Raw genomic sequence first — 25,940 nt, 5'->3', positions numbered from 1 at the left:
ATGAACGTTCGCTCGATCTTTCCAGCCCTGTATATGGCACCGGAGGATTCTCCACCACGCTCTCGGAATGCGACGCTTTATTTAATGCGCTCTTTATTTTATATGGGAATACGAAACCCGCCGCAGCGCTTCTTCGTCATCTATATCCTGTGGTCTCTGACGGTGAATATTTTCTCGACCTTTTATCAACCCATTGGCTTCGCGATTGGGTTGTATACTAATCTGAAAGATTTGGATCCTGGTGCGTTTATTAGCTCACTAGAGGTCGCGACCGCTGCATTGTCGTGCTCAGTCAAGGTGTTGATTTTGTGGATCAATGTCAAATGTTTGGATTCCGCTGCAGAATTTCTGGATGAATTGGACAAACGCGTGATTCAGCCCAGTGAGAAGCGAATGATACATCGGACAGTTATGCAAAGCAATCGCACCATCTTGTTGTTCATGTCAGTTTACATGGGTTTTGTGATGGCCACGTTTGTGAAGTCCGTTTGGAATGTCCACCCAGGTTTTCAGGTAACCTATCCACTCTTGGACTGGCAAGCCGGCGGCTGGAGAGTTTGGGTACAGTTGATAGCTGAGAATTTATCCATGTTGTTCGCCGCACTTCAGAATGCTTGTGCCGATTGCTATCCGATAAATTTTGTCCTACCATTGCGGGCGCATGTCAATTTTTTGGCGGAACGTTTGCGCCGGCTTAGTGGAATGACCAACGAGAGTTCGACTCCAGAGCAGCGCTATCAGGAGCTGAAAAACTGCATATTGGATCACAAGGCAATTTTACGGTTTGTAAAAGCTCTTCCTTGTTTGAAATAATTGTTTCTGATTTGGTTAATTTCAAATACAGCTGCTCGGATGCTCTAAGTCCTATTATATCAGGCACTATTTTCATTCAATTTCTGTTAGTGGGCCTAATTGTGGGCTTCACAATGATCAATATTGTCCTCTTTGCAAACTTCTCCTCTGGGCTTGCGTCCCTGCTTTTCTTGTTTGATATATTGCTTGAGACTACGCCATTCTGCATACTCTGCAACTATTTGATAGATGATTGCAGCAAGCTTTCCGACGCCCTCTTCGAATCGGAGTGGATGGATAACGATAAGCGGTACAGGCAGACCGTCGTCTTTTTCTTGCACAATCTACAGCAACCAATCACTTTCACGGCCATGGGAATCTTCACTATATCTTTAAGCACTAACATCAATGTAAGCATTAATAATTATACATACATTAACATACTTTTTTTGGCTGATGTCCCACCATTTATACTTTTATCAGGTTACCAAGTTCGGGTTTTCCGTATTCACATTGGTAAAACAAATGAATTTACTGGAAAGATTGAGTAACAATGGAAATGAAATACAGTATGACTAAAAATTATTTGTTTAATGTTTTCGGCTGCGATTAATAAAATTAGATGTATCTTTAGCACGTCGCAGAGCACGAGCAATATTATACAAGTATGCTAATAAGCTAAGCTCTCAAGGTGTGATATAAAATTTTGTAGGGGCTTTGACGTGAGACAGAAAAATGCAATTATTTACCGATAGGCGTTTATCGCCAATATACGCACCGCCAGTTAGTAATACAGTTATTTTAGCATGCAAACTTTTATTATATTATTTCATGTATACCCGATAAAAGAATAGCGATGAGGTATATATTTATGTATGTTACGAGTCCATACAACTGTAATCGTTTCTTTAAATATAAATGGGCATATAAGCCTTTGCGGCACTTGAGCGAAGAACGTGTTGTGTTAAACAGTAACAAATGTAGAGTAACTATGATGAGGATGGCAAGGTTGAGGACTCCGGTTCATAGGGATCCTGGAATAGAACCAAGCTGTGAAAGAAAATCGTCATGATGACCAGGCCAATCAACATCATCACAAAAAGTGTAAAGTTGTCGCGTGCGATTTCCATTTCGATGTTCCACAGAAAATCATTGAAGCTCTTTTTGCAGCCGTGACAGTCCTCAACCTCGCAGCAGCTCATCGCCGAGGGTGTGCGATTAGTCATGATGTAGTCTATAACGCCGGCCTTGCCGCAGCAGTCGAACTCACGTTCCAGCAGGCCCATTTCATTGGCGGTCCAGATTGCCTCTATTAGCAGATGGCAATAGAACTCAAAGTCGGGAAAGAAGAAGCGCGACACAGCGATGCTGAATGTGTAGATCAGCAACATGATGCTGGTCAGCACATAGCCCCAATACTTGAAGAAGCTCGGTCGACGGGCCATCCATATGCCGAGCAGGCCATTCAGTATGTACGAGACGATGGACAGTCCCCGCATCCAGGACAGCCACGGAATTAGGCCCAGAGTGTAGCTGCGCAGTGATATGTTGGGAAGCGTCTTCTGCTTCGCGTTCACGTGATGGTAGACGTCCAACATGAATATAATGCCCGCCACCACCAGCACTAGGTTGTACTCCAACACAGTGCTCTTGGAAACGATGAAGAACCTGAAAATCGGCAGCATTTTGGGACAAGTCGCGTTTAAATTATAATTTGAGCCAAAAGTTAACTTCAAGTGTACAAGTATTATATATTTTTTGTAATCAGTGAGAAGGCGAGCTGTGCGAAGTGAAGTAAAAATGGGTGCTTGGCGTTTATTTACTTTGAAGTGAGAAGCATAGCCGCACTGGCGGTTGTAGTAGTAGCATGGGAAACGAGGGAGGAGGTGGAAACGGAAACGGAATCTACAACGATTTGAAAGTTGCACACTCCAAGGTCACCTTTTGATTTGTCTGATTTGAGTCTGGCTAATATCAACATTTGGCAAGCTGTTGGCGTCTTTTTGCTGGCCTTACTTTCCATTTCTGGTTCGATGTTGACTTGTTGCTTCAGCTCGAAACGAGTCTCTGGCCGAACGCTTCAAGTGTAAATGAATTTGCTTTTGGCAACAAAATACCGCACTTGTGGCAGGAAATTTTTGTGATGCGAAATACTGTCAATAAAATATCAATACAATCAAGCAATCAATACTAATTATGTATTGACATTTTGCGTACAGGTTTTTTAATATTGGTCTCCTTCAAACTACTACTAAATGCAACTTATTTGCATCCTTCTTTTTTATAATATTGTTAATAAATTAGTTTATTTGGGTGGCAGTTGTTCGCGTTCGATTTAATATTCTAAAGTAAGTAGTCACTGCCCGTTGACAAATTTTAAAGGTGAACACCTACTCGCAGGTTTGTTGTTGCTGCCATGTTGTCGAAAAGCTGCCACAGTTTGTAAATTAAATAAAGAAATTGCAGCTGGGACATTAGCTTCGCCAAATGACACAGTCGAAAAGCTTAAAAGACTTCGAATTTTCGAGAAATATATCCAATCAACTACCGCATAGACAGGAGTACTTGTCTATTCAGCAAATAAATTGTTAAGGAAAGTGCAAAGTGTTTCGGGCAAGGTTAGAAAATAACTTGCTTTGATTTAATGTGAAAATTGGGTTTAATGCAGGACACTTTGTGTGCAGTACAATATTTGTTGAAAGGCAATGAGCTTTATTTGGAAAACATCAACATTTGTTTACGAATTAAAGCTTTGGGTACTTAAATAGCGTTACGTATAACCTGTATCTAACAAAAAGAAGGGCTATACTGAGTTTGTGCAAAACGAAAAACTTACCTGCCGGAAGGAAACATTTTTTACTCCATAAAGTATATATAGTTTACATATAACCTTTATAAGCATTAGCAGTCGAGTCGATTTAGACATGTCTGTCCGTTCGTATCAAGAACTAAAGGCAAAGTTAAATTTGCACATACAAGTCTTATTTGTGTTTTTTTCCTTCTTCGGAGGATTCATTAATTAAACTTTATTATAATTTAGTACATAATACCCGAAGAGTGAACTTAACTCTGAACAGCACGACGGATGTAGGGTGTTTCACTGTTTGGCTTGTCCAACTGTTCTATTCTAATTGTAAGCATCATCCGATCTGGAGTTACTTAAGAAAGTTAATACAATATGTGAATTTAAGAATATAAAATTTGAATTGGCTAAGGACTATGATTTTATTTGTAGGAACCAAGGAATAACCGGTTTATAATGCTTTATTGGTCGGAAATCACAACTTTATTTCTAAACAGGAATATCTGAGCCAAATATTAGATAATTTTACATAAAACCTTTTATGATTGGAAATGAGAGCTTTGGCATCGGAATAATTGCATTTATCATGCGTACGAGTAATAGCTTCTCAAGTAAGTAATATTTACCGCACAGTTTTCGGACCTATAAGTAAATGGTGGGATGTCACGGACTTTTGAAGTGCGGTGAATGTCTGAAGCTTGTTAGTCGCGCCAGAGGTGACGTTGACATAATTTATTTATAGTTATTCAAGTGCAAACTTTTTCAGCTTTCTAAATGTTACGTGTTGTAAGCTGAATCAATTAGCATTTGAGTTTTGATATTTATGACTACGCCTCCAGATTGTCCTAATGGGCATAATGGTTGGGTCACTTAAAAGCCGTTAAAGTTTACTACAAGCTGAATATTTTACATTGCATAGCTTATTAATTTTTTAGTGCCCGATGGCTCAGCTGTTTTTAGTCACGCCAATGGTTGGGAAATAAAAAGGACTAGTCATGAACGTCGGCCTAGTCACATCTGCAATTGCCAGCAAGCTGAGCACAATGGTCCTGAGTTTGCTTTTTCCAGCCATGTATACGGCACCGGACGATTCCCCAGCACGTTCTCGAAATGCGGCGCTTTATTTGCGCCGCTGCGTCTTCTACATGGGAATACGGAGGCCACCACAGCGCTTCTTTGTCATCTACATCCTGTGGTCGCTGGCCCTCAATATTAGCTCGACCTTCTATCAACCCATTGGCTTTATGACAGGTGTAATTATTCACCTGAAAGAATTCTCGGCTGGCGAGTTTCTCACCTCAGTACAGGTCGCGTTCAATGCATGGTCGTGCTCAGTCAAGGTCATTATTCTGTGGGTCCTGCTCAAGCGCTTGGACCACGCTGCTGACCTATTGGATCAAATGGACAAGCGCGTGACTCAGCCGAGTGAGAGACGGATGATACATCGGGCGGTTGCGCAGAGCAATCGAGTCCTCTTTTTGTTTATGTCTGTTTACATGATCTATGCGACGACAACGTTCCTGGGTGCTGTATGGAATGGTCGCCCGCCCTATCAGAACTACTATCCACTCTTGGACTGGCGAGCCAGCCCCTGCAAATTTTGGTTGCAAGCGTCTCTCGAGTATTTTGCAATGGCTGGTGCCTGCTTTCAGGACTGCTGTGTCGATTGCTATCCAATTAATTTTGTCCTGCCGTTGCGGGTCCATGTCAACCTCTTGGCGGACCGCTTGCGTCGGCTTGGACAAACGACCAACGATAATCTGAATTCCGAGAAGCGACATGAACAGCTCATCAATTGCATACAGGATCATAAACTCCTTTTGCGGTGTGTAAAAGCTCAATTTTCCTGCGGAATATTGTTGTTGTAAGAAATTCGATTTGCAGATACTGTGATGTCATAGGTCCTGTTATATCGGGCACTATTTTCGTTCAATTTCTGGTAGTGGGGGTAGTCCTGGGCTTAACACTGATCAATCTTGTCCTTTTTGCAAACTTAGCCTCTGGAGTTGCCGCGCTGTTTTTCTTGAGTGCTGTTTTACTTGAAACAACGCCTTTCTGCATACTCTGCAACTTTTTGACAGACGATTGCAGCAAGCTTTCCGATGCCCTCTTCGAGTCGGAGTGGATGGACAAAGAGCAGCGGTACAGGAAGACCGTCCTCTTTTTCCTGCACAAGCTACAGCAACCAATCACTTTCATGGCTATGGGAGTCTTCACTATATCTGTGGGCACCAACATTACTGTGAGCATACATACATAAAAGTATAACAATACATATACATTTCTCAAGATATCCTTTTTTCAGGTGACCAAGTTCGGGTTTTCCGTATTCACGTTGGTAAAACAAATGAATTTGGCTGAAAGATTGTCTACAGGCAATCGGGAACATTGAACTCCCAGCATTAGTTAAGAACAGATTCGATTTGCAGAATTGTTAGTTTTATATGATATTTTTGAGAATACAACTTTATAAACATACTTATACTGTTTCATCAGCAGTTGATTTAGACTCGGTTGGAGCTTGAACTTGTTAAAAATCCATGCTAACATCACACTCGACAGTGAAATACTCATCTGTGCAGTCATTGTCATCGTCATGTTTCGTTTAGCTCCCGTTGTGACAGTAATTATGAAGCAATCTACTGTGTTGTCTGCCTCCGCTTCGACGGCATCCTGTTTGAAATCGCTTTTTGCGGTTTGCGGGCTAGTATGCTGTAGGCAGGACTCTTAGCACCTGTGTTGTAGGAAAGGAAATTATTTTGTGAGGCCTGGAATTCACGTCATTCTGTTGGCTTAGCCACGTCTATGGCAGTTTCTGCTGCGGCACTCAATTTGCACTCAATTTGTTGAATTTTTGCCTGCTGATGTGTTGTACCCATCAAATTAATCCAATTGGGTAATATCTAGTAGTAATAAGGTCATTTGTGCCTTAAGTATTCTGGAGAATTATTATAGAACCATTAGTATTGATTCCGTGAGCCTTGATGGGTGCTAGTGATGCCATATCCTAGATGGCAGGCATCTACCTTAATAGTGATTGCACTCGAGTTGTGGTCTGGGTTCACTTATCCTTTTCATATTACATCAAAGGTAAGATTTGATATTGGTATCATCTCGAAAAGTTTACAATATGATTTTTGAATAGGTTTTTGATAGTTTTTTATCCAGTTTGTCATCAAACATTTCCCGGCAGAGGCATTATGTAGTACTCTATATCATCGCATAACATACTATGTAGAACACATTTGCAAGACTGTCTTGTGATTAGCACAAATATGGGTTTTGAGAGCAGAAAGGATATATTTTATTCAAAGCAATCGATAAATTAATTCGATTATGCTGACCTTGCCTATAAGATATGCAAGTGTTAAGTTGACTTAAAACAGAGAGTTGATATTTTGTTCATTTATTTTTAAAAGCGCGATGGCTAATGAGATTATAATCACGACAATAAACAGTGGTGCAGAACCCTTAGATTCTAGTGTTTACCGACTAATTCTTAAGTGCTTTGGAATCACATACACAAGTACAACTAAACAGCATGCATAAATACAAACCAAATATAAATATATGATAAATACATGAAACAAAAACAAATTGAATATGCAAATATTCATGCTGTAATCTTAGCTTTGAATTCGGAGATAAAGCTCCATCGTACATAAAAATAAATGAATTTATTATAAAGAAGAGCATTAATTAATAATATATAAATAATAGTTTAAGCCCACTGTGCAACTTATGCTAATAAAAGGCCCAGTCATAAACTCCGAGGTAGGCATACCTTCAATTGCCTTTAAGCTGAGCAGAATGGCCCTGAGATCGATCTTTCCGTCGACGTATACGGCACCGGAGGATTCACCAGCACGCTCGCGAAACTCGTTAACTTATTTAATGCGATGTATCTTCTATATAGGCATACGAAAGCCACCGCAGCGCTTCTTTGTCATCTACATCCTGTGGTCGCTGGTCCTCAATATAAACTCGACCTTCTACCAACCCATTGGCTTCGTGATCGGTGTAATCATTAACCTGAAAGAGTTTTCGCCTGGCGAGTTTCTCACCTCATTACAGGTAGTATTCAATGTGTGGACGTGCGTGATCAAGGTGCTGATTCTATGGGCCCTGCTCAAGCGTTTGGACCAAGCGGCAGTCCTGCTGGATAAAATGGACAAGCGCGTGACTCAGCCGAGTGAGAGACGGATGATACATCGGGCGGTTGCACAGAGCAATCGCGCCTTCTTATTGTTCTTGGGCGTTTATATCAGCTATGCAACGACTACATTTCTATCTGCCGCCAGGCATGGTCGCCCTCCTTATCAGAACTACTTTCCGTTCCTGGATTGGCGAGCCAGCGCTTGGAAATTTTGGTTGCAAACGTTTCTCGAGTATTTTGCAATGCTTGGCGCCTGCTTTCAGGATGCCTGTGTTGATTGTTATGCAATTAGTTTTGTGCTACCATTGCGAGCTCATGTCAATCTTTTGGCGAACCGTTTGCGTCAGCTTGGACAAACTACCAACGATACCCTGAATTCGGAGCAGCGTTATCAGGAGCTTATCAAATGTATACAGGATCATAAACTCCTTTTGCGGTGTGTATTTATGAGCTCTGTTTTCCTCTCAGGATATTTCTGATCTAAAATATATATGATTTGCAGATATGCTGATGTTATAAGCCCTGTTATATCGGGCACTATTTTCGTTCAATTTATGGTAGAAGGTGTAGTCCTGGGCTTAACACTGATCAATCTTGTTTTCTTTGCAAACTTAAGCTCTGGTATTGCTGCTATTTTTTTCTTGAGTTCTGTATTGATTGAGACATCGCCATTCTGTATACTCTGCACCTATTTGATACATGATTGCAACAATCTGTCGGATGCCCTCTTCGGGTCGGGGTGGATGAACGAAGAGCAGCGGTATAGGAAGACCGTACTCTATTTTTTACAGAAGCTGCAGCAGCCTATCAGCTTCAATGCTATGGGAATCTTCACTGTATCTGTGGGTACTAATATTAAGGTGATCATTGTTATATTATTTTTTTGGTATTTTTTGGTAGACTCATTTTTTATAGAGCACTATTTTCAGGTGACAAGGTTTGCAGTTTCAGTGTTCGCTTTGGTTAAGCAAATGAACTTAGCGGAAAAGATGTTAACGACTAACAAATAGGAATCATTTGCAATGAAGTGAAATTGTTTTGGAAGATTTTCTCACTACTAACAATAAATATGAATGCACCAGCAAGGTGATGCGGAAACCTTAATGCACTATTTGAGTAGAAAAATAAATAAATGAAAATGGAAATTATATTCTGTTTTTTTGATTATGACAGTAGCTTTTGATGTTTGTGTTGGCGAACTGCATGAAAAGTGACTTGGAGACCATTTAGAGAAAAAGATTTAGCATTTTATCTTGTAATAATGTGTTATTATATTATAGCATTATCCTTAAAGCTTCATTGCATACTACATTGATTGCTACCCTTAAAATTTTTAAATTCATGTATATCAAAAAAATTCTTTCGATCTTATGTGTGACACCTTTTTTGTATTGTTTTAAAATAATTAATTAACATCGGCACTGCGACAATGTGTGTCCACTTAGCAGAGCATGGATAAAAATTATATTTATGCCTATAACCTTATTTACATTTGAAGTAACGCAATGCAACTTAACTTGTTCCTTGTTACCTTTCACTAATTGAAATAAATTGTATGAAGAAGTAGAACGTTAATTCATACCAGCCCGACTCTCTCATCTTGCAAGACTCCACATATCAAATAATTACAAATAATTCTACTTCAAACTAATTTTATAAGCAGTTCATACAGATTATTTCAATACAAAATTATTACTTAATTGCAAGATTGTTTTGTGATCAGCAGAAATATTGGCACTGAGATCAAGGAATCCTCCTTGTTTTTTGCAATTCAATAGATAGGTGCACAACAGATCCAGGTCGTTCTTGGTCTTGCTCACAAAAACATTCGAATATTATTAAACTCTATTTCCATGCAGTCCCTAAAATACTTCTTGATCATTCTCATAACCTTAGCATGACTCAGTTACGCTTGAGGTTACGTTTCCTAATTAATGGAAAACGTGTCAGCGTATGAAAATTTCATACGAATTTTAATATAAATCCAATAGTCCTTGACCTTGGCCACTTATAATTTAAGTTAAGTTGGCTTAATACAGACAAGTGTTATTTTGTTCATTTATTTTTAAAATCGGGATAGTTGATGAGCTTATAATCACGCCACTAAACAGTGGTCTAGAACCTTTACATTCTACAAAATATAATAAAATTGAAAAAAAACGGATACAACTGTTATATTGACATGGGCAGAGGTGACATTCCAAGGATTACAGAATCCCGGGTATATGTAGATGTAACGCCATACCGAGTTTTGTAAGACACACAAAAATATCTACTATGACTCGTGTTCTTATGCTGATCAAGATAAATATTTCAAAAACTTGGAAATAACATGCTCTTAGTTTTTTTTTTTTTTTTTTTGCTGCTAAGTGATCATCAGGTATTAGGGAGACATATTTTTCCCCAAACTTTGTTAGCAGCTCATACGTTGACACAAATATTATGTAAATTTAGGATACCTTGAGAGACATCAATTTTATATACAAGGGGCAGAAAAAAGTAAACAGGAATAGGTAATTTTCTTGGCAAGTTTGTGATTGAGTAAAAAATCGGCATTGACATAGAAATAAATATGTAAAAATCAACGATTCATTGCTGACTTAAAAACCAAACATTTGATTTAGCCATCGACACTTGTATGTGAAAATCATTTTTTAATTATCAAGCATTTCCCATATTCGCGTGATTTTGATCAATTAAATTGTATTCTTCTACTATAGCTTTAATTAGCATTTTTATTTTAAACAAGTTGGTATTTTAGTTTTTGATGTTTTGATCACTGTGCAATGGTTGGAAAATAAAAGGCCCAGTCATAAAGTGTGAGGCAGGCATAACTTAAATTGTCCTTAAGCGGAGCGCAATGGCCCTGAGATTGATCTTTCCATCCACGTCTATGGCATCGGAGGATTCACCAGCACGCTCACGAAACTCGTTAACTTATTTAATGCGATGTATCTTCTATATAGGCATACGAAAGCCGCCGCAGCGCTTCTTTGTCATCTACATCCTGTGGTCGCTGGTCCTCAATATAAACTCGACCTTCTACCAACCTATTGGCTTCGTGATCGGTGTAATCATTAACCTGAAAGAGTTTTCGCCTGGCGAGTTTCTCACCTCATTACAGGTAGTATTCAATGTGTGGACGTGCGTGATCAAGGTGCTGATTCTATGGGCCCTGCTCAAGCGTTTGGACCAAGCAGCAGTCCTGCTGGATAAAATGGACAAGCGCGTGACTCAGCCGAGTGAGAGACGGATGATACATCGGGCCGTTGCACAGAGCAATCGCGCCTTCTTACTGTTCTTGGGCGTTTATATCAGCTATGCAACGACTACATTTCTATCTGCCGCCAGGCATGGTCGCCCTCCTTATCAGAACTACTTTCCGTTCCTGGATTGGCGAGCCAGCGCTTGGAAATTTTGGTTGCAAACGTTTCTCGAGTATTTTGCAATGCTTGGCGCCTGCTTTCAGGATGCCTGTGTTGATTGTTATGCAATTAGTTTTGTGCTACCATTGCGAGCTCATGTCAATCTTTTGGCGAACCGTTTGCGTCAGCTTGGCCGAACTACCAACGATACCCTGAATTCGGAGCAGCACTATCAGGAGCTTATCAATTGTATACTGGATCATAAGCTTCTTTTGCGGTGCGTAAAACCATTTTCTCCCTGTATATTGCTGATATAAAATATATGATTTGCAGATATGCTGATGTTATAAGCCCTGTTATATCGGGCACTATTTTCGTTCAATTGCTGGTAGTGGGTGTAGTGCTGGGCCTAACACTGATCAATCTTGTTTTCTTTGCAAGCGTAAGCTCTGGTATTGCTGCTTTTTTTTTCTTAAGCTCTGCATTGATTGAGACAACGCCATTCTGTATACTCTGCACCTATTTGACACATGATTGCAACAATCTTTCGGATGCCCTCTTCGGGTCGGGGTGGATGGACGAAGAGCAGCGGTATAGGAAGACCGTACTCTATTTTTTACAGAAGCTGCAGCAGCCTATCAGCTTCAAGGCTATGGGAATCTTCACTATATCTGTGGGCACGAGCATTAAGGTGATCATATCTTAGTTCAGATAATTTTGAAGAGAATTTTTTCATTGAATGCTATTTCTAGGTGACGAAATTTGGATTTTCAGTGTTCGCATTGGTTAAGCAAATGAACTTAGCGGAAAAGATGTTAACGAACAAGAAATAGCAATCATTCGGTATGAAGTGCGATTGTTTTCGAACAATTTTTCTTTACTACTTTACTTTACTACTTTACTACTTTCCCACACCCTTGTTAAAATATTATTGCCAACTTATGCACTAATTGAATAGAAAATAAATAAATCAAAAGGTTGGAAAACGAAAAATATTTTCCTATTGTTTTTTAAATGATTATGATGGAAGCTTTTGATGTATAAGACGACTCTGCATGAATTCATTGAAAAGCGACTTTGAGATATTTTTGGAGAGAATAGAAATATGTCAGAGAGTTCCCAAGAGGCATAAGTAATCTTCGTTCATTATATTTCCTAATACCTTACTGCGGAGAACTATTATTTATTGAAGCAGCAGCATGATAGTAGCTTCTTTTTAAAAATAAACCATCAATTGTTTTTATTGATTGAAGATCTTTTAAAATTATCACCGAAACATAAATAAGTTCGAGTAGATTATAAATGTATTAATACTAACATGTCCGCCTCTTCCTCGGCTTACATAGTCTTCTATCAATCAATCTAACAATCCTGCAACAAAAATTAATATTATCTAACTGATCGTATCAATGGGTGATTTTTGATATACAAGTAAGAAATTTGCTGATTAAAATAAAACTTAAGTTACCATGACGTTCTACTTAATGATACCTAAGTCATCCATATGGGAAATTTCCACATAGATTACTTATTGGTTACGTTTGGAGCTACAATTTGATTAAATTATAAAGTGCTAACGTGTGATACAAAGTGTTATATAAAATAAATGGTATATTATATAACCACTGAGCTGATGTGTTTTTAATTGGACTTGTGTAGAGCTATGATATAAAAGGAGGTAAGGCGTATACTGTATTTGTAAGTTGTCGATGGTCATGGTTGCCTTGCGTGCCACTTTTTCGGAATTTTTCACCTCATCGGATATTGAGCCGGCTCGTTCACATTTAGCTACAAAATTTTTAATGCGTTGCATCTTTTTTATGGGTATCCGGAAGCCACCGCAAGAATGTTATTTTATATATTGTTTCTGGTCGTTTGTGATCAACTTTAGCTCTACTCTCTATCATCCATTCGGCTTTATGATGGGCTACATCAGTCATCTAAATGAGTATATGTTTGTGGAGTTTCTCAGCTCATTACAGGTGGCTTTAAATACCTTGGCAAGTTCTATCAAAGTGCTTATCGTGTGGGCAATGATTCATCGGTTGGATTGTGCCATAGAAACTCTTGATAAATTCGATGAGCTTGTGACAAAACGCCCCGAGCAAGGCCGAATACATCGCACGGTGGCCACCTGTAATCGAGTGGTGCTCTACTATATCCTTTTCTACACGGCATATGTGGTAAGCACCTTCTTCCTGGCCGTCAAAAGGGGTAGGCCTCCGTATCAAAACTATTATCCGATGTTGGACTGGCACGCAAATAGTTTAAACTTTTGGCTTCAGTTGACGCTGGAATTTTTTAGCACGCTGGGTAAGGGTTTTCAGAATGCTTGCGTCGATTGCTATCCCATTGTGTTTATATTGCCACTCCAAACTCATATACGTATATTTTCGGAGCGCTTGCGGCAACTGGGTGAAGATTTGAGTACTCCCGAAGAACGTTATAGGAAGTTAGTTGATTGCATCGAGTATCATAAGACCATTTTGGGGTTAGTTGACAATGTAATTCCAATGGCATTGGAAGTAAAAACAAACTCCATTACAGATATTGTGATGTATTACGTCCCATAATATCGGGAACCATTTTTGTTCAGTTCCTGGTTCTGGGTCTAGTTATAGGCTTCACGGTCTTTAGCATAATGATGAGCGATGATTGGGGAACGGTATTCACTTCAGTATCCTTTCTGATTGCCGTGTTGTTGGAAACCACCCCGTTTTGTTATCTCTGCACCAGTTGGCAGATGCCCTATTTGAATCGAACTGGATTGAAGAAGAGCAGCGTTACAAGAAGACAATGCAATACTTTTTGCAGAAGCTACAGCAGCCCATCAAGTTCATGGCCATAAATGTGTTCCCCATATCGCTGGCTACAAATATTGATGTATGTCTTGACTGAAAAAACCTCGATATTCGCAATAACCTTTGCTTACAGATGATGAAGTTCGCCATGTCAGTGTTCGCGTTCATGCAGAAAATGCGAATTGTAGAGAAGTTCTCGCGGCATCCACACCATGCTTAATATATATTAATCGTTCTAAAAACTCAATACTTTATTACACAGTTTCTCAATAAATGCAAACAGCTGATGACACTTAATCTTATTATTCTTTTATACGGACTTGAATTTGTCAGCGATATTCATTTGCTTGAAGACAGTTATAACCGAAAACGCAAGCTTCGCCACCTGTAAGAATATATTCTATTCTCGTATAAGTAAATAATCGATTTGTATGATGAACTCACAGTGATATTGCTGCTTATGGTTATTGGAAAAATTCCTCCAGCTATGAAAATGATAGGTTGCTGTACATTGTGCATGAAATACAACATCGCCGACTTATAGCGAGGACTAGCATCTATCCAATTTGACTGGAAAATGGTGTATGCGAGGGTATCGCAATCATCCATTATTTGATTACACGTATAGCAGAGGGGAAATGTTTGCAGTAATAAACAAAATCCAAAAGTAGCGGATGCTATTCCATTCCAGATACTTGAGAAAAAAAATATATTGATTAAGGTAAGGCCCAGTACCACACCAATGAGTAGAAACTGTGTGAAAACCGTACCCGACAGTACGGGTCGAAGTAAGTCGCAGTACCTGAGATGGCAGCTGTTTAATAACGATATAAATTGTTGGACTGTCTGCAACTTACTGCAAAATCGTCCTGTGATCTGTGATACATTGGACTAGCTCCTCATAGTAATCATCCTCACTCAATTTGGGATTGGTGCGTAGTTGGATTACACGACCCTTTAGCATTTCCACATGGGAACGAATTACGTAGGTGTATATTAGTGGATAGGTATCGACTACTTCATCTTGCAAGACGGCACCCCACATACCAAATAGTTCCAACACTGAGGCAATCCAAAACTGCAAAGTGCTCTCGTTCGGATCAACCAATGGATCGTAAATTTGCCTAGAAAACGATGATTAATTATGGATCAACCTTGGTAGATTCTCTGAGCTATGATAATTTGCGCAACAATTTGGCTTAAAAGAGTTCTTTAGATTTTCTTCCGTATCTGAGACTATAGAAAAAACAGCTAATTGTTTAAAATAAAAATATTCTTCGCCGTATCCGACGAGCTCTGCTGATTTTATGTTTGGACATCCAGGGTAATATTTATGAAATTTAATATTATATTCAAGGATTTTTATGTATACGTATTTGGTTTTCTATTCCTATCTGAATTTTTTCCTATCCAAAGCCTTTTGTCTGTTCTTAAGTTATGGATTTTGTGTCATTCGAATATCTGTTCTCAGTGCATGAAGTGTAAGTGCAGACGCTTCGAATTTAATATATGTTTCTGAGCTCAGTGAGGACATACCAGGGTAAACTACCGAATACTGTGCTGCTAATATAGGTGGAAATCACGAAGAAACAGTATACAAAAGTATAGGTGAGAAATATTTGATTAGTACGGGCCACCATGTGATTGATTTTCTCCCGCTCTTCCTTGCTTGTGCAGCGCTTGTCCAGCTGGTCGAGCAGGTCCTTTGCCTTGATTAGTCGATCCAAGTTCGAATAGGCAAAAGCTGTCTTCACAGACGATCCGTAAGCGTTGAGACATACTTGCAGTGAAGTCAGGAATTCACCTGCCGTGAACTGCCTAATTTTAGTAGTGTAGCTCACGAGAAAGCCGATTGGTAGGTAAATTGTAAACAAGGCAAAGGTTAGTGCCGTCCATGACAGGTAGACGTATCGAAATATTCCGCTTAGCGGCGGCAACCAGCCAAGGAACTTCATTAAACGAAACAAATAAATATAACCATCGCGGGACTGCTTTTGTTCACTATGCGGTGCCCGCCGAATTAATTTGAAGACCATGTTACAGGAGTAGCGTTCCAAAAGATTTGTAATACTACAGACTACTCTGAAGGCTTATATAGCAAACGTTATTCCAATTGTTGCGTTCAAATATTTCAAAAGTTAGGAGTTGACTTTGAAGCGTTACTTATAATTAATTCATCACTTTAAAATTTAGTTCCGTGTTTTACTATTTCTGATGCTTAATTGTGCATTGAAAATTTGGTAAGTAGGAGGTGCGTGATAAAAAGTTACCTGATTGAATCGATTAAATATTACATAGCTTTCTATGTAACTAACGTATATACTCATATAAAAATTTGGTCAAGTCTATGCGATAGTTTTAAATGTAAAAAAAAGTTTTGCAGAAAAACCGAAGTTGAAATTAAAGTTGAGTGCTTATGTCCTGGTTTTTATTATTTCCCAATCCGCTCCGAATTTTTTTTTACAATATTTAGTATTCTATTAAAAATATGAAGCAAAGGATAGAGCTCAATCAAGCACCGATCGAGATGAGTAATGAATTAAGATTGTACATACATATAGTACGATTGCGTTGGGCGCTAGCGATGTTCTCCTAGCTACCGATAGATGGCGCATTTGCTAAATTACAGTTTGCCGTCCCGGATATCTTACTAATGCGATGATTATATTAAAAAAAGCCCTTTGATCGAATTTTACACTGATTTATATTAGAGCATAATGGATGTATAATTTTTAGACATTTACATTTACATTTTTATTAATTTATGTAGATAGATTTAACAAAAGACAACTTAATACAATAAACTTCAACAATATTTAAACTTTTAAAGACCTTACTTCTTACGCAGTAAACTTCTTCTAACTTCAATCTTTATTTAATATTAAATTAAAATGAAATCCAGCGCCTTTTTATCCAGATTTGAATTGTTCAGCAATATTCATTTGTTTGAAAACTGTTATGACAGAAAATGATATCTTGGCCACCTTTAAGAAAAATAATTTGTTATTTCTCATTAAAAGACAATAATATAAAAAGTGTTAAGTATATGTTCATATGTTGGCTGATTGCCTAATGTCAATATTTATTAATTTAATTTTTCAATGCATTTATTTTTATGTATAGTTAAATAAAGGATACTTAGAATTTCTTTTTACTTTAACAATTTTTAGATATGCATTTCATTTTATATATTTAAAAAAAAAATTTATTTTAATTAATGGTTATTGTAGTATTTTAGTTATATTTTAGTTCACTTGATCAAATTTTATTTCCTTTGTATTGAATTTTTAAATTTCCATTTCCTTGCCTCTATTTTTTTTTTTTTGTTAGATCTAACAACGTCTCTGATTCATTTGTGTTGTAAATTGGATTCGATTTTATTATTGTTATTTTATAGGCCTTGTTTTTAATTGTACTTTTAAAATGTTCTACTATATTGTTTTTCCACAGCATTAAATAAACAATTAAATTCGTATACTCACAGTTATATTGCTGTTTATGGTTATCGGAAATATTCCACCAGCTATAAAAGTGATGGGTTGCTGCGCGTTGTGCATGAAATACAACAGCGTCGACTTATAGCTACGCCGAGCATCTTTCCAATTGGATTGGAAAATGGCGTAAGTCAGCGCATCGCAGTCGTCCATTAGTGTGTTGCAGGTATAGCAGAGAGGAAATGTTTGCATCAGTATACAAACGACAAACCCGGCGGAGGCAATGCCTGTCCATAAGCTCGAGAAAAAGAATACATTGATTAAGGTGAGACCCAATACCAGACCAATGAGTAGAAACTGTGTGAAAACTGAACCCGATATTACGGGACGAAGAAAGTCGCAATACCTGAGATGATAGATATTTAACCACGTGAAAAATTGTTGAACATGCTGCAAGCTTACTGCAAAATCGTCCTGTGATCTATGATACATTGAATTAGCTCCTCATAGTACTCATCCTCATTCAACTTCGGGTTGGTACGTAGGTTGCTTATGCGTTCCGTAAGCATTCGCACATGGTCGCGAATTACGTAGCTATAGAGTAACGGATATATATCGGCTGTTTGGTCTTGCATTACAGCGCCCCACATAATTATACATTCGATTATTGATGCAATCCAAAAGTGTAGAGTGCTCTCCTTCGGATCGACGAATGGATTATAAAGCTGCCTAAAAAGGTAAATCAACATTTGATATATGATATCATTTTGGATTTTGATTGTATAAGTTATAATTTTGGATTTGTAAAGACACATTATAAGTAATCTTCATTTTGGCTCACACATTTGAAAATCTTGGTACATTCGGACAGCCATAACAGCTTTGAAATTGAAAAATTTGTAGTAATGTTTAGTCTCAAAAGATGGGTTTTACCCATCAAAATTACATTATTTATCAGTGCTTTAAGATTGTGTGTCTTTTTGAAAAAGTTTAATTTCTTTTCTACTTGTTGAGCCTCCTAAAGAAATTATTTTGCTTGAATTTAAGCATTGTAAAAAGTCAGCCAAAAATATCATTCGGGAAATTGCGAGCGAATTATACAATTTCAAATATCTTTCTCATATGAGGGAGTACATACCAGGGCAAGCGACCGATAGCTGTATTGCTGGAAAATGTTGAAATCACAAAAAAACAGTATACAAAAGTATAGATGAGAAATATTTGACTAGTACGGGCCACCAATGAATTGATTTTGCCACGCTCTTCCGTGCTACTGCAGCGCTTGTCCAGTTTTTCAAGCAGGTCCCTTGCCTTGACTAGTCGATTCAAGTTCGTATAGGTGACATAGGTCTTCACTGAGGATCCGTAGGCGTTGAGGCACACTTGTAGCGAAGTTAGAAACTCGCCAGCTGTGAACTGCTTAATTGTTGTTATGTAGCTCAGGAGAAAGCCCATTGGTAGGTAAAAGGTGAACCAGACAAAGGTAAACATCGTCCAAGTGCGGTAGAGAAAGCGTTTAATCCCGCCTTTAGGTGGAAACCAGCCAAGTAGCTTCATTAAGCGATACATGTAAATGAAACTGTCGCGGGAGCGCATTTGCTCACCAGGCGGTGCCGGATGGATTAGTTTGAAGTGCATGTTTCAATACTAGAGTCTTCACTGGTGTTTAGAGGCATACAGCGAGCAATGCTCTTATATATGCATCTGCAGCGACTTTTTCACAACCAATTAGGTGCAAAAGTTTAAATTTCAAACTATTAGTTATTCATTGCAACCAGCTTTTAATTGGGCTTCCCTTAGTGCTCAATTAAGCCATCAATATTTTATTGTTCAGTGCATATCGAAAATGTGTAAAAATGTAGAATTACAGTGCACGCTAAATATGCTTTGATAAACAAGTACTCAAACCACTTTTAATTCAAGACATCTTTTATTTTTTAAGATAGATTATGAAATCAATTATTCACATCTCATATTTTAAGCATGCAATGGCATAAGCCCCATTTGGGAATTTCTTATAATTACTATAAATTCGAGAACACTGGATTTTGAGTTTTAGCACAAAATGAGCACATTTTTTATGAATTTTGTTTTTCAATCTAATGGGATAGAAGATTTTGCGCAAATTATGTATTAAGCTGGTAGGTTTTTGTTTGAAAAATTTGCATTTAGATCAGCGAATTCTTTATGCTTTTATTGTCAGAAAGATTTTCTAAAATCTAGATAATCGATATAAGCATATTTACATATATTGTTTATAGAATGAATGTATTCCGGAGCTTTTCAAATTTGAAACCGCTAATGTGCCATATGTGTGATTGTTATTGTTGGTCCTGCAGGTCCACAGCAAGAGTCATTAGCATATGTGGCGAACAAACTTTTCAGTGGCAAGCTTGCAGACATAAAAAGCCATTTAATTTTCAAGGCCACTAGCAACATTGGGACTCACTTGATGCCAAGGCTTGTCCTTTTTGGGGGATTGGGCGTATTTTGTTCGCCAAGTTAAATGGCCGCTAATCGCTCCCAGGTGTATTTATTATACACAAGGGTCATGTGAGCTTTGGCGTAGCGTTTTGCAACTAAATTTATGAAATTCTTTGTTGATAATGCGTACTGTGTATTTTGCATAATCATGTTTAAAGCTCCGTCTGCTACCCGACTGTACACGTATATAAGTATTTATATGTATAGTATATTTATGCATGAAAACATAAAAGTGTGTACATATGTTTAATCGTGCGCTGGCATGTGGCACGTTGCGCCTGACATCTCTGTGCAGCAGTAGATGCTTTAATGAAAAATATGTTCGCAGAGTGTTATTAATATTCCTCAGAATGTCTGGCGTTTGACACATGTTTTGTACTGGTTGTTGTTGCCACTTTTGTTGTATCTAGTGCTATGTCGTCTGTTGGTGTTGCTGTTGGTGTTGCTGTTACTGCCTTTGTTGTTCGCCTTTGCCTGTGTTTGTTACTCGCACAAGTTGACATTTTTTTTCATTACTGCAACGTTTCAGCAGCAACAACAAATACTGAATATATATAAGTATATAAGCAACACCTACGGCGCTGTATGTGACCAAAGTAAGTTTGTATTTGAACGCTGCCAACTGAAGGGCAAGGATAATCTTTTGTTTGTTGCCTCGCTCCATCGTTGCTTTCTTTACTGTCCCATCAGCCATCGCTGCTCACACGTACACAAAACATTTATGTTCGGCTGCAGGTATTTGTAACAACTTTCACACAGACACACACCACACACACACACACACAGAAGTACACAAATTCACACACAGACGTAAACAGGGCGGCAACACCTTGCTACCTGAGACCTGAGACTGTACATATTATGCTTGACAGAGCAGCTTACGTGCTGACGTGATATAGAATTTGAATAGAATTTATGTTGTGTGCCATAAAGCAAAGCAGTGACCGTGGTCGAGAGCTTGTGGCCAAGACCAAGGGCCCCTACTCTGCAAAATACAGTGAACTCGCATTAGCTTGGTCAAGTGTAAACGAAAAATCCTTGCACACCTGCAATTTCCGAACAAAAGATGAATAGATGCTCAAATAAGAAAATCTGATGTTTTTCATTTAATTCTTCTATATTTTGTAGAATGCAGTTAGGCATAAGACTGATCATACAATAACTTCATACATTTATTTGTTATGGTATAAAAAGGCATCAACGCCTTTAAAATACATATGTTTGTCATTTTTTGTCATTGAGTTCAGAGATAACAAACTGTTGGCTTATATTGGCAAGATTTAAAAAAATATGTAGTAGGCTGATCTCACTTAATCAGACATAGCCAGAATGAATAGTTTGTTGATTCAAGCGATTCTTGAGGCCAAGCGCCAGCTGTAAATTGGTCTGGCAGCGGAATTAATTCTAGTCAAAATTTATGCCTTGCCTCGGAGCAAATCAATTATGCAATTAATTGCAGCAAAGTGCACAAAGCGACGACAGTTTTTGGAGCACACAGCCACACTTCTACACACACCGAGGTACTTTAAATAAGGCAACAGGCGCAACTAATTGCTGTCTGTCTTTTTTTCATATCTATTTATTCAGCTTTTTTATAGTTACCAAGAGGGTGTCGTCTCTCAATGCGTTGCCATGTCGCAGTGTCGTGTAGGTGTGCATTTAATATCATCAGCATGTCATTTATTATCGCTTGACGTATTTATTTTAATTAACGGAAATTAATGCCACGCTGCTGGTGCTGCTGTTTCTGTTACTTCTACTCTAGTGTGTGCTGGGTGTGCGTGTATGCGAGTGTGTTCGCACTTGCTTAAACCCATTTCGTTTGGCAAACGCATGGCAAAGGGCACATACATGAACGCACAGGACGCGACTTGCAAAAGGATGTTGCTCGTTGACAGTTGGTGCCGCGCAACATATACATACATATACATATATGTGAGTATGTCAAACATATACAACATACAAGCATACATATGTTCGAGTATTTATGGCTGCGAATGTGTGCATACAAGTGTCAATCTGTTCTTGATATCTCACAAATTAATTGAGTTAACATAAAGTGGGCCTAAGCTCAGACACAAGGAGCATGTTCCATGGAAAACCATATTAGCAAGAGCCTAAAAACATTCGAAATTCCCGCTTGGCGTCCTTATTGCAAAATCATAGGTGCATAAACGAATTATGCTAAAATTGTATATGAAAGCCAGCCAGAAATGCTTAGAATAATTTTGCAGCCAAGCATTAAATTAATTTTGTCGCAAGCAAGAAAAAAAGAAGAAGAAAACATCAACACAAAATGTGAATAAATAAAATAACAACGAAAATGTTGCATTTTGCAGGGCTTGTGCAGTTAAGGCGCGCTTGCTTATGTGTGGCAAATAAAATTATTATAAAAGAATTCCCCAAATAGCTGCTGTTTACACGAACACTCACACATCTGCCATATCCATGGCTTTGTGTGTGTGTGTGTGTCTGTGTGTATGTGAGTGAGCGCCAGGGTCATAAATGCCATTATTATTTGTAAACATTGCGACAGCGAGTGTCCCAAAATGTTAACTTTGTTCCAAGGTCGTAAAAAAGCACACGCGCATAAAAATCTACACACACAAAGCAGAGTGTGTGAGTGAGTGTTTGAGTTGCTGTGTGTGTGTTTGTCAATTTGCTGGCATGCACATGCAACAACAACAACAACAACAACAACAATATTAACAACAAACCAACCAAGCCAACTTTTAATTAATTTCTGTCTCTCGGCCACCCCAACACATACAAATAAATATGTGTATATGTATTTATGTGTGTTTGTGTGTGTGTGTGTGTGTGCGCATGTGAGCCCCCTTTGACACATAAACAAATAACAACATTTAGTGTCGCGTTGGTGCCAAAAATTGCTTGACCCAAATGTAATCAGGTAATATGTTTTGCACTGTCAATATTTGCATTGCAACACGCATTTCGCCGGCTGCATGTATGCATGTATGTATGTATGCATATGAACATCTCTGTGTAGATAAATAAATTGTGGGGCTAGTGTTATAACACACACACGCACCCAAAGGTACACAAAAGCAACCAGTCTCCACCATCGGCAGAAATATTGCATGTTCAGCTAGAGGTAAAGTTTGTTGCATGTCAGCATATGTAAGACATACATTTACTTATTCAGTCAATCCGTTAGCCAGTCAGCCATTCCGTCAGTCAGTCAATCTGAAGTCATACAGACAAACGCTTACTCGTAAGTGAGTTCCAGTGGTGGAGCTAGTAGCAGTGGCAGGTTCGAGTGTCAGCCGCCTGTCTAAAAACAAGCGAAAGTAGTACAAAAGAGCAACAACCGAAATTGATTTAATAAAACTGCAAACATACATATGGGTACTTCATACACACATACAAGTACATACTTATGTACCACATACCACATACCTAATGTTACATACATACGAGTTTATGTTACACTGGAGCGGCCTGTCCATGTCGGGAGCTAAAAGCACCAATATGCTTGTGCTTAAATATTTAAGTCAAAAATTCTACATAGTCTTAAAGAATTGCAAATTGCACTTACAGCAGCTCGCTGGAAAAGAATGTAATACATTAAAGCGAAAATGTTTGTATCTTTTGGAATGATGCTGAAAAGTTGTATTTGGAAACAAAAAATTATGATATGCGTCTTCTTATATTGAAAATGCATTAGTTTTTCTAGAGCCCATAGAATATGTGCAAAACTTTATAACTATGTACTATATATGTACCAAAATATTAGGTTATAATTTGAAAATAGGCATTTGTGTATGGCAAGTTGCTTCTATCATTCCCTTTACTTCGAATACTTCATATATTTAAGCAGACAGTATGCCACAAAACCGCTCTGCAGAATTAGCGCCCGAGTTGTGCCTGAGAATGGGCGCGTTGTCTGCTTAGAATTCCCACTTAACTAATAGTATAACTTACTGCCCAACAGTTCGATACACTTTCGTTCTTCTTCAAACATATTAGACTGCTCTCCAATATTCAATCTACTTGTAATTTAAAAAAAAAAACGCTCGCTTTTCTTTAGCTTGTAAATTAATAATGAACAAAATTTCATTTTAAAGCCGAAAGAATACGACAAAACATTGCACTGATTGCTATCTCGACCCCTCTTCAAATAATGTTTTTGATGTTTTCAATTGCGGTGGGAGTTACAGAATTTGCAATTAAGTGTTACCGATTCTATTTTATAATCGTAATGGGTAGTAATTACGAATTTAATACGTACAAATAAGCGCACAGTTTGCTTTTGCAGCTCACTCCAGGATAGAATGCGTTACAGTAATTATATATCCAGTATAAACAATAGGCAATGAGGGCAGTAAATATGTAGATTTGATATGAAAGAGGAGTGCTAGCAAAATAAGTGCCACTTCTGCTACTGTTGCCTTGGTATAAATTTTAGTGCCTAACAGCAATGACACAATAATACAACTTAATATATTTATATTTGTTATTGACTGGCGAAAAGCTTCCTCGCTTTTTAAATGATCTGTTGTATCTGTTGAGTTTAAGTTTAAGATGGCAAAGGGAAGTACAACAGTACTTGTATATAGTACAGTGAAATAATATGACAAATAATATAATTTTAACACTTTCGGAATGAAATCTAGCTATCGCTGTGGCACGAACATCATTTTGCGTGGCTGGTGACAACGGGTGGTTAAACGAGGTCAAACAGCCTGAATGGTACGATTCGGGCTTATTGACCGCTGACCGAATGGCGCACAGACATGCAATACCTATTTAACCAAAAACCAGCAGTCAAGCCAACCAACAGCCAACCAGTGATTTGTTTGTGTGTGTCTGTGCAGCCAATTGTTTTCTTGCATTATTTATGCAGCAGTAGTTATTTTTTCCTTTGAAAAATCTGTGGTCGTTTATAAAGTGTGAGAATAATGCCGATCGGCTTATTTTAATAAATGTAAAGCATTTTTCAGCTGCCACCCATGGGTGCAGTGCAGATGGCAAATGTATCGGTGTTTTTCGTTTCTTTTCTGAAATAATGCTTGATGAGCACAAGGCAATGGGGATGCACAAAACGCGAAACTATCATTCGATAAAGTTTATACATTTTTATTTCTTTGAGCTCAATTCTTTTGCAATCGCCGCAGCTTCCCTTTTACGGCGCTCTCCATCTTCTGCCATCTTCTGCCATCTTCTCTGTCGTCTCCTGCCACTTATGCGGTCATGCAAAAGCAATTTCCTGTACTTTTTAGTCGACCACGCACACATACATACGTGTACATGTACACTGACTCGAGTCGCATCGGGCAGCAGCGATGTCAGCAGTGCTCGACACTCGACAGCATTCGAAAACCAATACGAATGCGATTATGCATATACATTCGCATGTGTGGGTGTGGGATATGGGTGTGTGCTTGTATCTGTATCTGTATCTGTATCTGTGTGAGCGTCCGCTCCGGGCCATACTTCCGTGCTCCCGCGCACACTTACACACACACACACACACACATACAAATTGCGCGCTGTAAGTAAGAAATCATTGAGGTTGGTCGGCATGGTGCACTAATGGAAAATGACAAGCGGCATGTGGGCAAACCTCGTACGTTAGAGCCGCCGGATGTTGCCGAGCGATAGTTGTCGTCGTCGTCGTAGTCGTCATAGTCGTCGTCGTCGTTGTCCTGGTATCAACACTGAGAGAATTACAACCATATGAGTATTTCACTATTGCATTTAGCTCAGTGTATGGGTATTTTAAACCTTCTTTTCTGCTTAACTATTAACAAACATTTTTAATTTGTGCTGTTAGGATATGTTTTAACTAGCTTGTGTTATTTTTCACTTCCTCCATTTGTTCACATTTGTTAGCTTCGTTAAAATCCTCAATTAAAAAATTGAATTAATTTAATTAAGCTAAGAACTATTTTCTTATTTGATGCGTCTACAAATGCATCTTGTCATATCGATTCTCATCCTTCAGATCAAAAGCTGTACGCTCTTTGCAGAAGTTAATTTCATAAATAGTCCTTTATTCAATATTTGTTTCATAGTGCATATGGATATGTATGGTAGTGAGCGTAGGCGTGTGTGTGTAGTTTTGTGGTGCTTGTCGTGTCT

At 38.4% G+C, this 25,940-nt stretch overlaps 8 protein-coding genes across 8 annotated transcripts; 5 read left to right on the top strand and 3 right to left on the bottom strand.

The window, feature by feature from the left end:
- On the top strand, positions 1-1,371 carry LOC115619949 (odorant receptor 42a-like). Its single transcript, XM_030512978.1, has 3 exons — positions 1-782; positions 845-1,202; positions 1,276-1,371. Exons 1-3 carry the CDS (start codon positions 1-3, stop codon positions 1,369-1,371), a joined length of 1,236 nt encoding a protein of 411 aa, XP_030368838.1.
- A 220-nt stretch (positions 1,372-1,591) lies between these two features.
- LOC115634242 lies at positions 1,592-2,513 on the bottom strand. The gene has a single exon (XM_030531836.1). It carries the CDS (start codon positions 2,475-2,477, stop codon positions 1,782-1,784), a length of 696 nt encoding a protein of 231 aa, XP_030387696.1. The 5' UTR covers positions 2,478-2,513; the 3' UTR covers positions 1,592-1,781.
- Positions 2,514-4,590: 2,077 nt separating this feature from the next.
- On the top strand, positions 4,591-5,987 carry LOC115619943 (odorant receptor 42a-like). Its single transcript, XM_030512970.1, has 3 exons — positions 4,591-5,420; positions 5,480-5,837; positions 5,901-5,987. The coding sequence occupies exons 1-3, from the start codon at positions 4,591-4,593 to the stop codon at positions 5,985-5,987; spliced, it is 1,275 nt and encodes a 424-aa protein (XP_030368830.1).
- Positions 5,988-7,405: 1,418 nt separating this feature from the next.
- LOC115634221 (odorant receptor 42a-like) lies at positions 7,406-8,761 on the top strand. Its single transcript, XM_030531812.1, has 3 exons — positions 7,406-8,187; positions 8,254-8,611; positions 8,681-8,761. The coding sequence occupies exons 1-3, from the start codon at positions 7,406-7,408 to the stop codon at positions 8,759-8,761; spliced, it is 1,221 nt and encodes a 406-aa protein (XP_030387672.1).
- Positions 8,762-10,611: 1,850 nt separating this feature from the next.
- On the top strand, positions 10,612-11,949 carry LOC115619942 (odorant receptor 42a-like). Its single transcript, XM_030512969.1, has 3 exons — positions 10,612-11,393; positions 11,450-11,807; positions 11,869-11,949. The coding sequence occupies exons 1-3, from the start codon at positions 10,612-10,614 to the stop codon at positions 11,947-11,949; spliced, it is 1,221 nt and encodes a 406-aa protein (XP_030368829.1).
- Positions 11,950-13,038: 1,089 nt separating this feature from the next.
- LOC115619941 (odorant receptor 42a-like) lies at positions 13,039-14,137 on the top strand. The gene is made up of 4 exons (XM_030512968.1): positions 13,039-13,607; positions 13,664-13,781; positions 13,853-13,999; positions 14,051-14,137. Exons 1-4 carry the CDS (start codon positions 13,039-13,041, stop codon positions 14,135-14,137), a joined length of 921 nt encoding a protein of 306 aa, XP_030368828.1.
- Positions 14,138-14,227: 90 nt separating this feature from the next.
- LOC115619940 (odorant receptor 42b-like) lies at positions 14,228-15,953 on the bottom strand. The gene is made up of 4 exons (XM_030512967.1): positions 15,454-15,953; positions 14,775-15,041; positions 14,362-14,719; positions 14,228-14,302 (listed from the first exon to the last, which is right to left on the bottom strand). The coding sequence occupies exons 1-4, from the start codon at positions 15,951-15,953 to the stop codon at positions 14,228-14,230; spliced, it is 1,200 nt and encodes a 399-aa protein (XP_030368827.1).
- An 873-nt stretch (positions 15,954-16,826) lies between these two features.
- Positions 16,827-18,989, bottom strand: LOC115619939 (odorant receptor 42b-like). Its single transcript, XM_030512966.1, has 4 exons — positions 18,490-18,989; positions 17,814-18,080; positions 17,400-17,757; positions 16,827-16,901 (listed from the first exon to the last, which is right to left on the bottom strand). The coding sequence occupies exons 1-4, from the start codon at positions 18,987-18,989 to the stop codon at positions 16,827-16,829; spliced, it is 1,200 nt and encodes a 399-aa protein (XP_030368826.1).
- Positions 18,990-25,940: the final 6,951 nt, after the last annotated feature.

The sequence above is a fragment of the Scaptodrosophila lebanonensis genome, unplaced genomic scaffold, assembly GCF_003285725.1.
Source record: "Scaptodrosophila lebanonensis strain 11010-0011.00,11010-0021.00 unplaced genomic scaffold, SlebRS2 tig00000001-arrow-pilon, whole genome shotgun sequence".
Classification (NCBI taxonomy): Eukaryota; Metazoa; Arthropoda; class Insecta; order Diptera; family Drosophilidae; genus Scaptodrosophila; species Scaptodrosophila lebanonensis.
Note: the sequence above shows the minus strand (reverse complement) of the source record. Positions and strands in the feature narration are given on the sequence as shown.